Source organism: Telopea speciosissima, chromosome 9 (assembly GCF_018873765.1).
Source record: "Telopea speciosissima isolate NSW1024214 ecotype Mountain lineage chromosome 9, Tspe_v1, whole genome shotgun sequence".
Lineage (NCBI taxonomy): Eukaryota > Viridiplantae > Streptophyta > Magnoliopsida > Proteales > Proteaceae > Telopea > Telopea speciosissima.
Window position 1 is genome coordinate 40,837,500 of NC_057924.1, and position 13,280 is coordinate 40,850,779.

The 13,280-nt window shown below is 39.8% G+C and overlaps 1 protein-coding gene across 1 annotated transcript; it reads left to right on the forward strand.

Moving 5' to 3' along the window:
* The first annotated feature begins 5,941 nt into the window (after nt 1-5,941).
* LOC122638889 lies at nt 5,942-8,052 on the forward strand. Its single transcript, XM_043831740.1, has 4 exons — nt 5,942-6,337; nt 6,467-6,629; nt 6,743-7,317; nt 7,627-8,052. The coding sequence occupies exons 1-4, from the start codon at nt 5,942-5,944 to the stop codon at nt 8,050-8,052; spliced, it is 1,560 nt and encodes a 519-aa protein (XP_043687675.1).
* Nucleotides 8,053-13,280: the final 5,228 nt, after the last annotated feature.

A 13,280-nucleotide genomic window follows, 5' to 3' on the forward strand; every position in this document is an offset into this window, starting at 1 on the left:
ACCCCCCCTCCCCCCCCCCCCCCTCCTTTTTTTTTTTTTTACATAATTCTAGATCTATTCAATGGAAACTGGTATTGAATATTCTACAGAGAAAAGTCAGAACATGGATTTTATGGGTAGTTTAACAAAATATGTATCAATTACAAAAACTATTTTTTTTTATTAGGTACACCATCTCTTTGTGGTATGCCACCTCTTGCTTGTTAGTTGTCCAAAGACGAAATTCTTAATGATGGAGGATTTGTTTGGGAAGTAAGAAGCCCTTTTGACATCTCTTCATTTGCAAAGAATTCTTGACTTGAAAATGTAGAGACAAAGGGTTGATCTTTGAATAGAAAAAGAATGGATTTGCAGGGTTCCAAATGAATTGGCTTCTATTTCGAGTATAGGTTTTGCCAGTAAGGAGAAATCAAATGGATTCTATTATGGGTAAAATAACTCCACCACTCATAACGAGACACGTGGATACACAAAATGGGAAACATGATCCAACGAATCTCCAACCTGATTCTCCCAATATGTAAACTTTCTGAGAACCAAATACCAAGACAAGTAAGAGCACTCTAAATAGGAAATCTAGGAGTCCCACACTTCCAGCTCCTAACTAAGGGAAGGAATCCCAATGGATCTATAAGTTATAGAAGCTTTCCTGAACCAGACTCTCTAGGAATGATCCGCACTCGTACATGGAAACTACTAATTCAAGAAGAATGCGTATCAGAGAAGGACTCTCTCCCCTAACTCAGGCTACTAGGCACCAAATTAATATAAATAGAACCTCCCTCACAGGGCAAGGTATGAGACAACTTCTACTACTCTACACTTTTGAGATATTGCTCTACTATTCCCTTCAGTTGCCAGAAAGCTGATTTAGGCATCTGAGAGTTTTTGTCGGAAATAGCTCCGAACCTCTCACGATGTTACACCCGTGCCCCAATATGTACTTATTGTACTTGTGTGGATATTGTAGCGTAGCTTGGGCAGCCCTTCGGAGTCCCAGAAGAAAACTTTGATTAGGTAAGCTTTAGACTTGGACTTTGTAACAAAATCTTGCATGATTGGTTCTTGACCATTGCCTTAGTTTCTATGTGTATTAATTATACTCTTGCATGTCCTCCTTTCATGTACAAACACCCTGGAGGAAAACCGCATGCCATCCGGAGTCAATTCGATTTTTATATGCTGTCAATGCACTACTGCCATCTTTGAATCCACTTTCGAGGGCCTTCCCTTATGATTGGGTCAAAGGTTCCTACATGTGAAATGTAGCCCTTTAAGTCTATCTTACAACGCATTTTGAATCGCATCATTTTGTTAGGTATTGACCCAGTTATGGTCAAAACAGTGAGCAGAGGTCAGCAGCATTTAGTCCCTGTGGATGATGCAGCAGCATGATCCACCAGACAGTCTGCTCTATTCCTTGCAATCTTCTTTCTGCATGATCCACTGACCTGCGGACGATGGATCGTTAGTCCACAACACATGATCCTCAGAGACCAAAAAAATGCCTAGAAATGTGATTTCATCTCTTGGATCACTCATGCTCAAGCCAAGGGCTCAATGCTTGGTTATTTTAGACCATTTATGACCTAAATGACCTAACCAAAACCTAAGACCACTAACCTAAGACCTATTTGGACTCTAATGGGTTTTAAAAATCTTTTTGGGCCTTAAACCAAACAAACCATTAGATCCTTATCCCAATTAGGTAAAACCATATCCCTCTCCTCATTTCTCTCATTCTAACATCTAAGAGAGGAGAGAAAACATGGGCGACTGAAATAGAAAGAAAAAGGAGGAAGAAAAAGAAGAAAAGAAGGAGGAGTCCTAACCTCCATTGAAGTCACCTCTGAGCTTCAACCTTCACCTCAACCAACTTAGAGCTGGCCTTAGACCTTAGAGGTTGTGAGAAGGAAGAGTTGTAACCCAATCTCAGCCTTGAAGCTTGCCCCCTTTGTTATCCTAAGCTAACCCCAATGTAAGTAAGCTAATTCATGCAAGTTCTAGGTTTTTCCAGTTGGATTTGATTGAAAACCATCCAATCCTTAATCAAACCCTTGGACTTCTTACCCTACTATAATTAGACCTTCCATTTGATGTTAAAGGCATCAACTATTGACCTAGAATAGCCCATCCACAGCCCCATGGCTTAGTTTCCATGAAACCCTCTTGAAGAACCTCCAATTTGAGGATTCTTGATGATAGAACTTATCCAATCTTTAGCCAAATCATAGGGCTTTTTGTTCTAATGTACTTAAACTCTCTATTTAGTATTATTGATATTAATTAGTGACCTCCCTTGACTGGTTACTGACCCCATGGCCAAACCACCATGAAACCTCATGGAACGAACCCTAAATTGGGAAAAACCCTTGACGTTGAACCAATCCTTTGTAGGAGATTATTGTTGCTCCCCAACTAACCCCAGCAAGTCCCATGGCATTGGGCCAAAGCAGGACTCGAGCCAAGCTGAAAACTATAGATTCGAGCTGTGTGGACGATGCCCTATGGATCATGTGTCCATGATGTAATACCCACGCCCAAAATATAAGTGTAATTTGGACTTTTCAATTTGTGTGCAGAATCTGTACCAATGGACCAATGAAGGATGGAATTTTGGTTGTTGGCATGCACACTAGGGGTAAAACCTTGCTAGTATTTTATTAGTGTTAGTGCAGGGTATGCTTGTTTATTTATTTATTTTTCCTTCTTTGTGCATGGTTATATGTTGCTAGTATCCAAATATATTTATTTATAAGTTTACTAACATCTAAGAGAGGTTAGCCTAATGGTTAGGACCCTATATGGATTTAAATAGGTCTAAGGATCAATTCTTGAGGGAAGCAATTAAAAGAAATTTTAATTGTTTTGCTATGGATAGCTTGGTGGACACAATATTGACTTTCAACTTGGGGACTATAATCGATATTGAAAGGAGAAGAAAGATTCTCTTTGTCAAGTGTACTTGAGAAGTTGAGATAAATTAAGGGAAGGGAGAGAATGAAGAAACTTAAAGTTTAATGAATTAATAAACTGTAAAATAAATTAAGAGATTAAAACTTAAAATTTAATTAAAAGGGGGTTGAAACCTATTCTAACAAATAAAGAAGAAGAAGTAAAGAAGAGGAAATAAAGACGGATTGAAGAAGAAGAAATAAAGAAGAAGAAGGAGGAGGAAAAACAAAAAAAGAGAGGGAGAAAAGAGTTTCACGTAAGAGTAAGAGAGAAGAGGATTCATTGGGCTTGTCATTTTTCTTGTCATTTATTCAGAAGGTATCTATTATCATATTTTCATACTCTATATCATGGTCATTTGAATATAAGAGATGGAGTCATAAGGTTGTATTGTTACAGTATACTGTTTTGGATAGATTCTGTCTTCTATTAGAAAAAGAATTATATTTCTTAATCAGTGAAGATTTTGGGCCCCAATTTTGGTGGGATTATAGATGACATGAGATGAAATATTGTTTCAAATTTGAGGCCCATCCAATTTCGTTTGGTATCCCATTTGAATGAGAACTTGGGACTAATCTATTGACTTGGCAGAATTTGAACCTGAACTTTGGAATAATGAAAGCCCAACTAATACTTCAAATTTAGGCTTGAAATTTGGTGTGGATCATTATTATTTAGTCTAGTTTAATACCAAAAAAATTTGGATTTAATCATGTTTGGGATATGATATTTATATATCTTGTAAATATGTTGCACAGATTTTAGCAGAATCTGTGCACTAAGATTGAAACAAATGATTTAAATATGAAATATAAGAGTTTGGAAATGGTTTTTGGTGGAGATCTTGGTATTAGGATAAATTGGTCCCCTGTAAATTTTGAGAATCTCTAGATGTGTACAAGTGGGGTAAATATTTCATTTTGAGGGCTGTCCGTGTTTACAAGTTGGGTACAGCTTTACAAAGGTACATAAACCTATTGATTTTACTATTTATGATCTATGTAGGGGATATTGGATCATTATTTTTGTGATTTGAAGTGCAGTGAGAATTAACTTAAAACTTGCAAAGGTGAGTGAGACCCCACAGAACCTATGTATTATTTTCATATACAAATCTCTTTTCTTTGATTTGTCGTTTTATGAAATTTCATGATTTGAAACAACATGACTATTTGTGCACAATTATCTTGCAGTCTATTTGGAAGTATTATGCATAGTTTAAAATATAATTTGATTTCTATGGAAAGAATACAGGATTTTTACTTTATTAAAAGCATGATGAGACTTGTCATTTTATAAGATATGATTTGAATGTAATATTGTTGGATTGCAACCCTTCCAACAGGGGGGTTATGTGTTGGGGTGGATTGTTGAGCACAGGAGTGAGGCAAGAGCGTGACGTTTAAGGACATGGTCCGGTTCTGTGAGCCAAGAGCTCGAAGCTCACAATTCCATTATGTTTAGGTATGTGGACCGGGGGGTGAGGCATGAGTGTGACGTTTAAGGAACGTGGTTTCCCCTCCATAGGAGCCAATTACCGGTTCTATGAGCCAAGAGCCTGAGTCCCATCCTATTGATTATATTGGTGATATGTTGATTTTTAGTAGTGCCATTTTATGAACCTACTGAGGCTATTGATTGGAACTGGATTTATGAACTTTTGAACTCATGGCATGTTTTACTGGAATTTGTGATATTTTCAGATTTATATAACATATGTTTTGAGTTTCTATTACATTTTTGGATATGCATTTGTTTACCGATATTTATGTTCTATTTCCCCTTACTCATTAAGCTTTTCCCAAGCTTACCCCTTTATTTAACCACATAGAGAACAAGAGTCAGGAGCAATCCTCATGTGATGAGTGCACTGCAGTTATTGGAGGAGATGATACTTAGATTGGGGATGATTAGAAAATTTATGGAATCATTTATTTTTTTTTTATTTGGAACGATTGTAATGATTTGGATTTGGATTTGACCTTGATACATAGTTTATTTTAATATTTGGATGGATGGATGTAATAGGGATTTATTCTTACTTTTAGTTGTGGTGCCACCAACACCTTAGTTTTAAATATTCGAATTCATATTAATCGAATGTTGAATTTAACTGTTTAAGTCTTCCGCTGTGTTATATATGATGATATTATTGAGAATTTATTTGAAGATTATGACTACTGGTTCAATTTTGGTTCATCTATCTAAAACCATTTCAATCCTGTGGATTTGTGTGACGACCCTTACACTTAGGCCGGTTTGGGGGCATTATAGCGGTGGTATCAGAGCGGAGTTTTAGAGTAAAGAATGAACTAGAACTGGTGGCATTGGATCTTTAACATAGAGATGTTACACCTAGGATTGAACCTCTATCAATAGGGTAGTTTGTCTTGGTTTCCTGTGTACTAGAAATTTTGGCGTGGGAGTGATATACTGCTTTGAACTAAAGTGTACCTCTTATTGTTAGGTACAATGCCTCCCCGTAGAGGCCGCTCAATTCCTCCACCACCACCACCTATTGTACCTCTGGGGTTACGCCATAGGATTTTATGGGAGCCTTTACAAATTTTATGAATTTTGTGCAACAACAGGCTACAGTTGGCGGTAACCAACCACAACCAGGGCAACAAGCCACAAGGAGAGGATCAGCAGGGTGATGGAAAAGTTCAAGAAATTGGGACCGCTTATCTTCAAGGGAGGGAGTACAGATCCCTTGTGGCCATCAGTTTGGGTTGACCAGATGGAGAAGATCTTCAGAGTCTTGGAGTGCACCGACCACCAGAAGGTCACTTGCGCCACATTCATGCTGTAGGGAGAAGCTAATATGTGGTGAAAGACTTCTAGGCAGATTCTGGAAGCTCAAGATCCAATAATTAGATGGGCGAGATTCTTAGAGGTCTTCTACGAGAGCTTGTTCCCTGAAAGCCTTAGGGAGAGAAAGGAGGTGGAGTTTTTACATTTGACTCAGGGATCAGATTCAGTGATGGCCTACAAAAAGAAATTTGAAGAATTAGCTTGGTTCGCACCTGAACACATTGATACTGATGCTAAGAAGGCTAAGAAATTTTTGAGAGGTTTGAATCTCCAATTGAAGGGATCAATCGTAGTATTGAAGCTGAGGTCATATGCTGAGGTGTTAGAGAGAGCACTATTATTGGAGGATAGTCAGAGGGGTACTATACAGGGTAACTCGAGTAAGGTACAAGGAAAGAGGCCTATTGACAGTCAGCACTCTGGGGATGATAGACCCCAGAGGCATCAGAGGACTCACTATGAGCAGACCACACAGACTCCTTGTCGTACCTGTGGCAAGCATCACAGTGGGCAGTGTAGGCAGAATTCTGATAATTGCTATAGATGTGGAGGACGAGGTCACATGGTAAAGGATTGCCCTACGTCATTACCTCGTGAAGCACCATAGCTTGGACAACAAACAACATCACCGCAGAGGCAGCATCGGATACAAACGTATAGGCAGCAACAGATATCACAGAGGTTACCATATCAGGGGCAACGACCACATCAGACACAGCAGGGACAACAACAGCCCTCGAGGCATCAACAAAAGCAGAAACATCAGACTGCACAGACAGTTGAAACACAAAAGGCTCAGGCCAGAGTTTTTGCTTTGATGACAAAGGATGTTGAGGCTTCACCCACAGTGGTTACAGGTAAACCTATATCTAAGGATTTGATTTACAGTATAACTGATGACTTCTTTGAGTGATTGATGAATTGCATCTAAAACTTGGAAATGAAAACTAAAACCTAGAACATCTTTCAGGTACACTAAACATTTCTACCATATCTGCCAATGTATTATTTGACTCGGGTTCGACACACTCCCTTCTATCTAAATCATTTTCTGAGAAGATTAGTGTTGAACCTAGACCATTGAAACCCTCCTTATTGGTGACCCTACCATCTGGAGAGAATTTGGTTGCAGACACTGTGTTTGAGTTTTGTTTGGTTCAGATAGAGGGTAGAGAGATGCCAGCAAACTTAATTTTTCTAGACATGACAGACTTTAATGTCATACTTGGCATGGACTGGTTGTCTACTTACCATGCCAGTATACAATGTTATGAGAAGGACACAGTTTTTAAACCCAAGAATGAGACAGAATTTAAGTTTAGTGGGTTAAGGACGGGTAAACCTGCATCATCTCTGATATCAGCAGTGCGTGCAAGGAAGTTACTTGCTCAAGGTTGCCATGGATTTTTGGCTTCTCTAGTTGATTTAAAGAAAGAGGAGCAACAGTTGGGGGATATCCATATCGTTAGGGACTTTCCAGATGTGTTCCCTGATGACCTTGTTGGGTTACCACTTGATAGGGAATTGGAGTTTACCATTGATCTAGTACCCGATACGGCGGCGATCTCTAAAGCACCATACCGAATGGCACCATTAGAACTGAAATAGTTAAAAGACCAGCTGCAAGAATTATTAGAGAAGGGGTATATTAGACCTAGTGTGTCTCCTTGGGGAGCACCAGTTTTATTTGTGAAGAAAAACGATGGGACCTTGAGATTGTGCATTGACTACAGAGAACTGAACAAGGTGACCATCAAGAACAGATACCCTTTACCCTGGATCGATGATTTGTTCGATCAGTTGCAGGGTGCAAGTATCTTTTCCAAGATTGACTTGAGATCTGGGTACCATTAGTTGAAGATCAAGGGTGAAGACATACCAAAGACTGCATTCAACACCCGTTATGGCCACTATGAATTTGTGGTTATGCCATTTGGGTTGACTAATGCATCAGCTGTATTTATGGACTTGATGAACCGGGTATTCCATGACTTCCTAAACAGATTTGTTATTATGTTTATCGATGATATCTTGATATATTCCAAGAACAAGGAAGATCATGAGGAACATTTAAGGACTGTACTGCAGAGACTTAGAGAAAAACAGTTGTATGCCAAGCTAAGCAAGTGCGATTTTTGGCTCAACCAAGTTGCATTTCTGGGTCATATTATATCAGCTAGTGGAATTTCAGTTGATCCTTCTAAAGTCAAGGCAGTTACAAATTGGGCCAGGCCAACCATAGTTACTGAGATCAGAAGCTTTTTGGGTTTGGTTGTGTAGACACCACATATTGACACCTTGGAAGTACGTCTTGGCAATGATGGTTAAGGACGTAACTCATGTGATGACTGAATGGCAAGAATTACCAAATTACCCCTACCCCACTTTTTGTAACCAAACTGTCCCAAATAGAGCCTAAACCCTTAACATAGCCGTATTTAACTATTTTAAGTTCACATTTGAAGTTTCACCCAAATCCAACACCTTTCATGAAAATGATCGTTTTGCCCCTGGCACGGTTCTCGGTATCTGGACCACCCGATTTAGTCCAAAATATTTTGGATGACCTCATTTGGTCATATTAAGTTTTCACGTAAAGTTTTGGCCAAATCGGGTAACTTTTGTGAAAATGACCGTTTTGCCCCTGGCATGGTTCTTGGTACCCGAGCCACCCGATGTGACTTGATATCATTTGGATAACTTTATTTGGTCATATTGTGCTTACACGTAAAATTTCATGTAATTTTGGTATCATTTGGACCTTGATCGGTGTGAAACACCATTTATGTATTTTCCTCGATATCCGTGCCATTTTTAGGAAAAATCAAACCATATCTGCCACACGGATGGAAAGTACAGGTTGAGACCTTCGCGGCAATATGTGGCACGTCAAAATCGGCCACATGGATTGGGAGATATTAGCATTTGAACGTGGACCTTTAAAATAGAATCTTTAAATGGTTTATTAAAAAATAAATAAAATAAAAAAGGTGGGTCAAACTGAGTTGACCCGAACCGAGTCAACCCAGTCTGACCCGGCCCAGCTGGACTGTTGGCAGGGGACAAGCCCCCACCATTTAGGCTGAGCCACACATGGCCCATCACCCATGCCCACCTGCCCAGCAGGCCTAGGCACACGCATGCCCAGGCTGCACAGCAAGCCTAGGCACACGCAAGCCTGGCCACACGCAAGCCAGCCCATAGCCATTAAGGCCCCAAGGGTCTTTGAGACCTTTCCTCGAACAGATTTTCTCCTATAAATAGGAGGCCATTTGGAGGGTCTAGGGACAGAGAAAAATTAGTGAAAAATTACCTTCACGTATTCCTTGATCCCCTCTTTCCAACCATGGTTTTCTCATGCATAGGTTATGCTTCATTACTGATATAAAATTCTATAAATACCCCTTCTTCACCACTTTTGCCATTCGGAGCAACCACACTTGGAGCGGCTTTTGGAGGTTTCCGGCGACTATTTATGGTCACACAAGGTTACTCAAGCTGATCCTAGGCACTTCCATGCTTCAAGAGTATTTTCCCATATTTTTTACTTATTTCTAAGTATTTGTTTTGATTTTCTTTACAACAAAGGTTGCTTTTCAGTTATAAAAATGTTAAAAATAATTCAAAAGTGATAAAAATATGAAATTTTCAGGGATGATGCTTGTCACTATGTTTGACATTCATTAATTTTCTCAAGCTCCAAATCATTATTTTTGTGACATTTTTTGCCCCTGTAAAGGATTTCAGATTATGTAAAATCTGAACTTGTGGGTGGGTATTTGGACAAAAGTGTTATGACTATGTTAAAGATCATGTTCTGGGAATGGGCTCTGGTTTGATCCAATTAGGATCTGTGATGGGGATTTTGTATTTTTCTTTGTTTTCCCTTCTTTTTTAGCATTTCAGAAAATATTAAAAATAATATAAATGCATAAAAATTCACAAAAAAATTATGGAATGTATATTTCATCATGCTTGATTTTATGGAATCATTATCCACTGACATGCATGTTTGATAGTTTTTATACATTTCCCACCTCATTTAGGGGTATAAATGTCATTTTTCTAATTATAATGAAAAATTCTGGAAAAATAGGAAAAAATGTTTTTTATGCATGACATGCTGTTTTAGAATGGTTTAGGATGTTTTCATATGCATATGTGACCATCATGCTTGATAGATATGTATACAAAGTCATTTGCGCCCTCTAGGGGCATTTTGGTAATTTACCAAACGTGGGCCTAGGCTATCATTCTGGAAATATCATTTGGTGTGTTCAGTCATTTTAGGATGTTTAACATCACTTTCGATGCGTACAATGATTCTGAGTGTCTTTTGACACTTTTGCCATTTTGCCCTTAGGGGCATTTTGGTCATTTTGTGACCAAACCTTGTTTAGGACCCCGGAAAGGCTCCTGCTACTTTTACCGCATGTTTTAACATTTAATAAACATGTTTTAAGCATAAGTCAGCATTTTCATGAATTATCAACATTTTCTACATGTTTGCCATAACAGGGGCATTTTGGTAATTTTTACCACCCCACATTTCCTTGCCATTTCATGTGCTCTTGATGATCCAAATGCATGATGTTAATGTTATTTAATCATGTTTGGCTTATTTACAGCATTTAAATATGATTTCATGCCTTTGTACATATTTTGGCCCTTTAGTGGCATTTTCATAATTTTGGCTATTTTGGCCTATAAGCTGTTTTACTTATCAATATAATTGTCCTTCTCCATGATATAATTAAACTTGGTTTTCTTTTTTACAGTCAACCATGTTTTTGACCATAGAGTTAGGCTTTCTAATTTAGGTAAAATCCATTAATTAGCTTAATTAGGATGCATAATGTACATAATCACCAAACTTAAGAGTAGTAATTAGGATTAAAACATTAATCTTAATTAGCCTAATTAGGTTCATAAATTTCAATCAAGTTAATAACAAAATCTTCAAAAAAAAAATTAGTTTAATTAGGTGCATAATATGTATAACACAACAGTACACAACAAAGTTTGGTCTAGGAAGATCGGCCGTCGACCGGGCGGTTGCTGGGTGCCTAACACCTTCCCAGCCCGTAACTTGACACTTACCTAGAGATCTGGGGCAGACCATCCATTGAGTCATTGGAGTTAATTTAGTGCCCCTTCTGCGAAGGAGGGGCATCATTCACGGGTCCTAGACCCTAAATCTAGGTGGCGACTCCCATTTTCCCATTTTCTTTCTTTCCCCCCGAGTGCACGCTGAGCGACCCTCCGTCCGCTGCACCTACAGTGGCGACTCCGCTGGGGACTGTCAGACTTTTGATTGACCACTCTTTGTTGTATACTTATTGTCTTATACATAATTGTTTGTATATATTGTGATTGTACTAACTGCATCATGCATCGTGCTCGGAGTGAAATCAAACGACGAGGGTATTCCTTGTTGTGCCTCTACCCCTGGGGAGGTGGGGCACATCATACTAAGTACTCTGAGGTCGGATGATAGCCACTTCCTACATCACATTCGTGCACACACTCACTGCATGGAATCACTCAACCTCGTAGTTAGTCGTTGGAACCCATGTGTAGTCATGGGTAATCCGCGGCGAAGCCACAGCCCTTGATATCGTACCTTTGGTATATCAAAGGAACCACGTACCCTCGACTCACTTCGTACATACGAGCGATAGGTATATCGGTTCTGTCAAGGGTGACCTTTTCTGTCCTATAGCCTACCCTATGCATGCATTATGTATTGAACATAGACCCAATGCGTAGGAGCGCCACAATTAACTATACTTTGTCTGCGGTCCATTCCGGAATTCCTTTATAGCCAATCCTACTAGTTTCAGTCTCCCATCTATTGACAGATGAATAAGGATTTGACTTTAACATTAGGGCGCAAGTGTTTATAACTACATCAGTGTTGGTTTTTACGTCCACACCACAAGATTGGAACTATAGGGTGATGCCTACTCCTCGATAATCAATCCAATGTGGCGTAGATCTCAACCTGGTAAAGGTTTTACATTTTTGTCCTGGCAGTAGGGGAAGATCCAAATTTATCCACCATATGGTCCATATGGTCTTTGGTGACTGTCTCAAGGTAGTGTTGGCTGCATGAAATTCTTGTTTGGACCATCTTGTTTGTTTTGTCAAAAGAGGATTCCCCCAATTTGGGTATGCCTTTCCTTAATGTGCTCTTGAGTTGGTGGTGCTCTCTTTTGAGCTAATTTTTGTGTGTTCGAGTCCCCCATTGTATGCTAAATGTCTATGACCGTGTTTAGAAGAGAGATCATCACCTCCATTATTCTCACACTTCCCTTTCTCCTCTTATCAAGGGGGTCATACAAAGTCAGACACTGTAATCTCCCCCGCCTCACATCATTTCTCGTCAAAGAGTTTCTTGTCAGAGAGAGCCTTGGGTCAGAGATCCCACTACAAGCAGACTTGTCAGAATTCCTTCTTTGCCTCCGTCAAGTGTCACATCAAAGAGTTCAGGAAGTTCCATCAGTTCAGGCAGAATGAGTGAGCATGGTGATCCCCCGTCTGGATGGGAAGCAATGGAAAACAGATTAATGGCCAAAATGGAACAGATGATGGTGAACATGATGACAACTATGAGGACACAAGGGAATCCCAACCGTACACCAAATAATCCTGTACAATCGGATCCTCTTTATCCTCCAGGATTCTCCCTACATCAGCCTACACCACCAACCCTAGCAGCTGACGGTGAGGACCAAGTCGTGATCGATTTCACTCCTGCTCGGCAAACACAGCAGAGTCAACAGGATAAGACTTGGAAAGATAAGTTCTATCGACTTGAGCATACAATCAGAAACCTGAAAGGAGTTGAAGATCAAATCATCGATACTGAAGGATTATGCTTCTTCCCCCATGCAACACTCCCTGATAGATTTAAGTGGAAGACCGAGAAGTTTGATGGTAGAGGAGATCCTCGTACCCACTTGAGGTCTTTCATCGGCCAGTTGAAGTCTCGTGGTTTCACAGATGAACAGTTGGGGTAAGCTTTCCAATTTTCACTAACCGGTGCTGCTCACCGTTGGCTGATGGCCTTAGATCCATCTGTGATTCGGACTTGGGAAGACATGATGAAGGCTTTCTCCCGTCAATACTCCTACAACACTGAGGTAGAATTGACCAGGCGATAATTAGAGACAACAAAGCAATTGCCTGACGAAGGGTTCACTAGCTACCTGAAAAGGTTTCGTGACAAAGCAGCTCAGATGTGGGACCGACCCAGTCAGCGAGAGCAGGTCAGCATGCTTATGAAGGGGTTGCGGCATCCATACCGCACATACATATTTGGATAAGGCATCACTACTTTTGATAGCTTGATTGTCGCCGGCGAACAGGTTGAAGATGCAATTCACGAGGAGAATCTCCCATAGGATGGCAGATACCAGACAGGTTCCTATGAAGCAAGCAGTAGTAGGAGACCTCCCCGGCCGAGAAATAAGGAAGTGAACACAATGATGGTAGCTGCTCTTCCT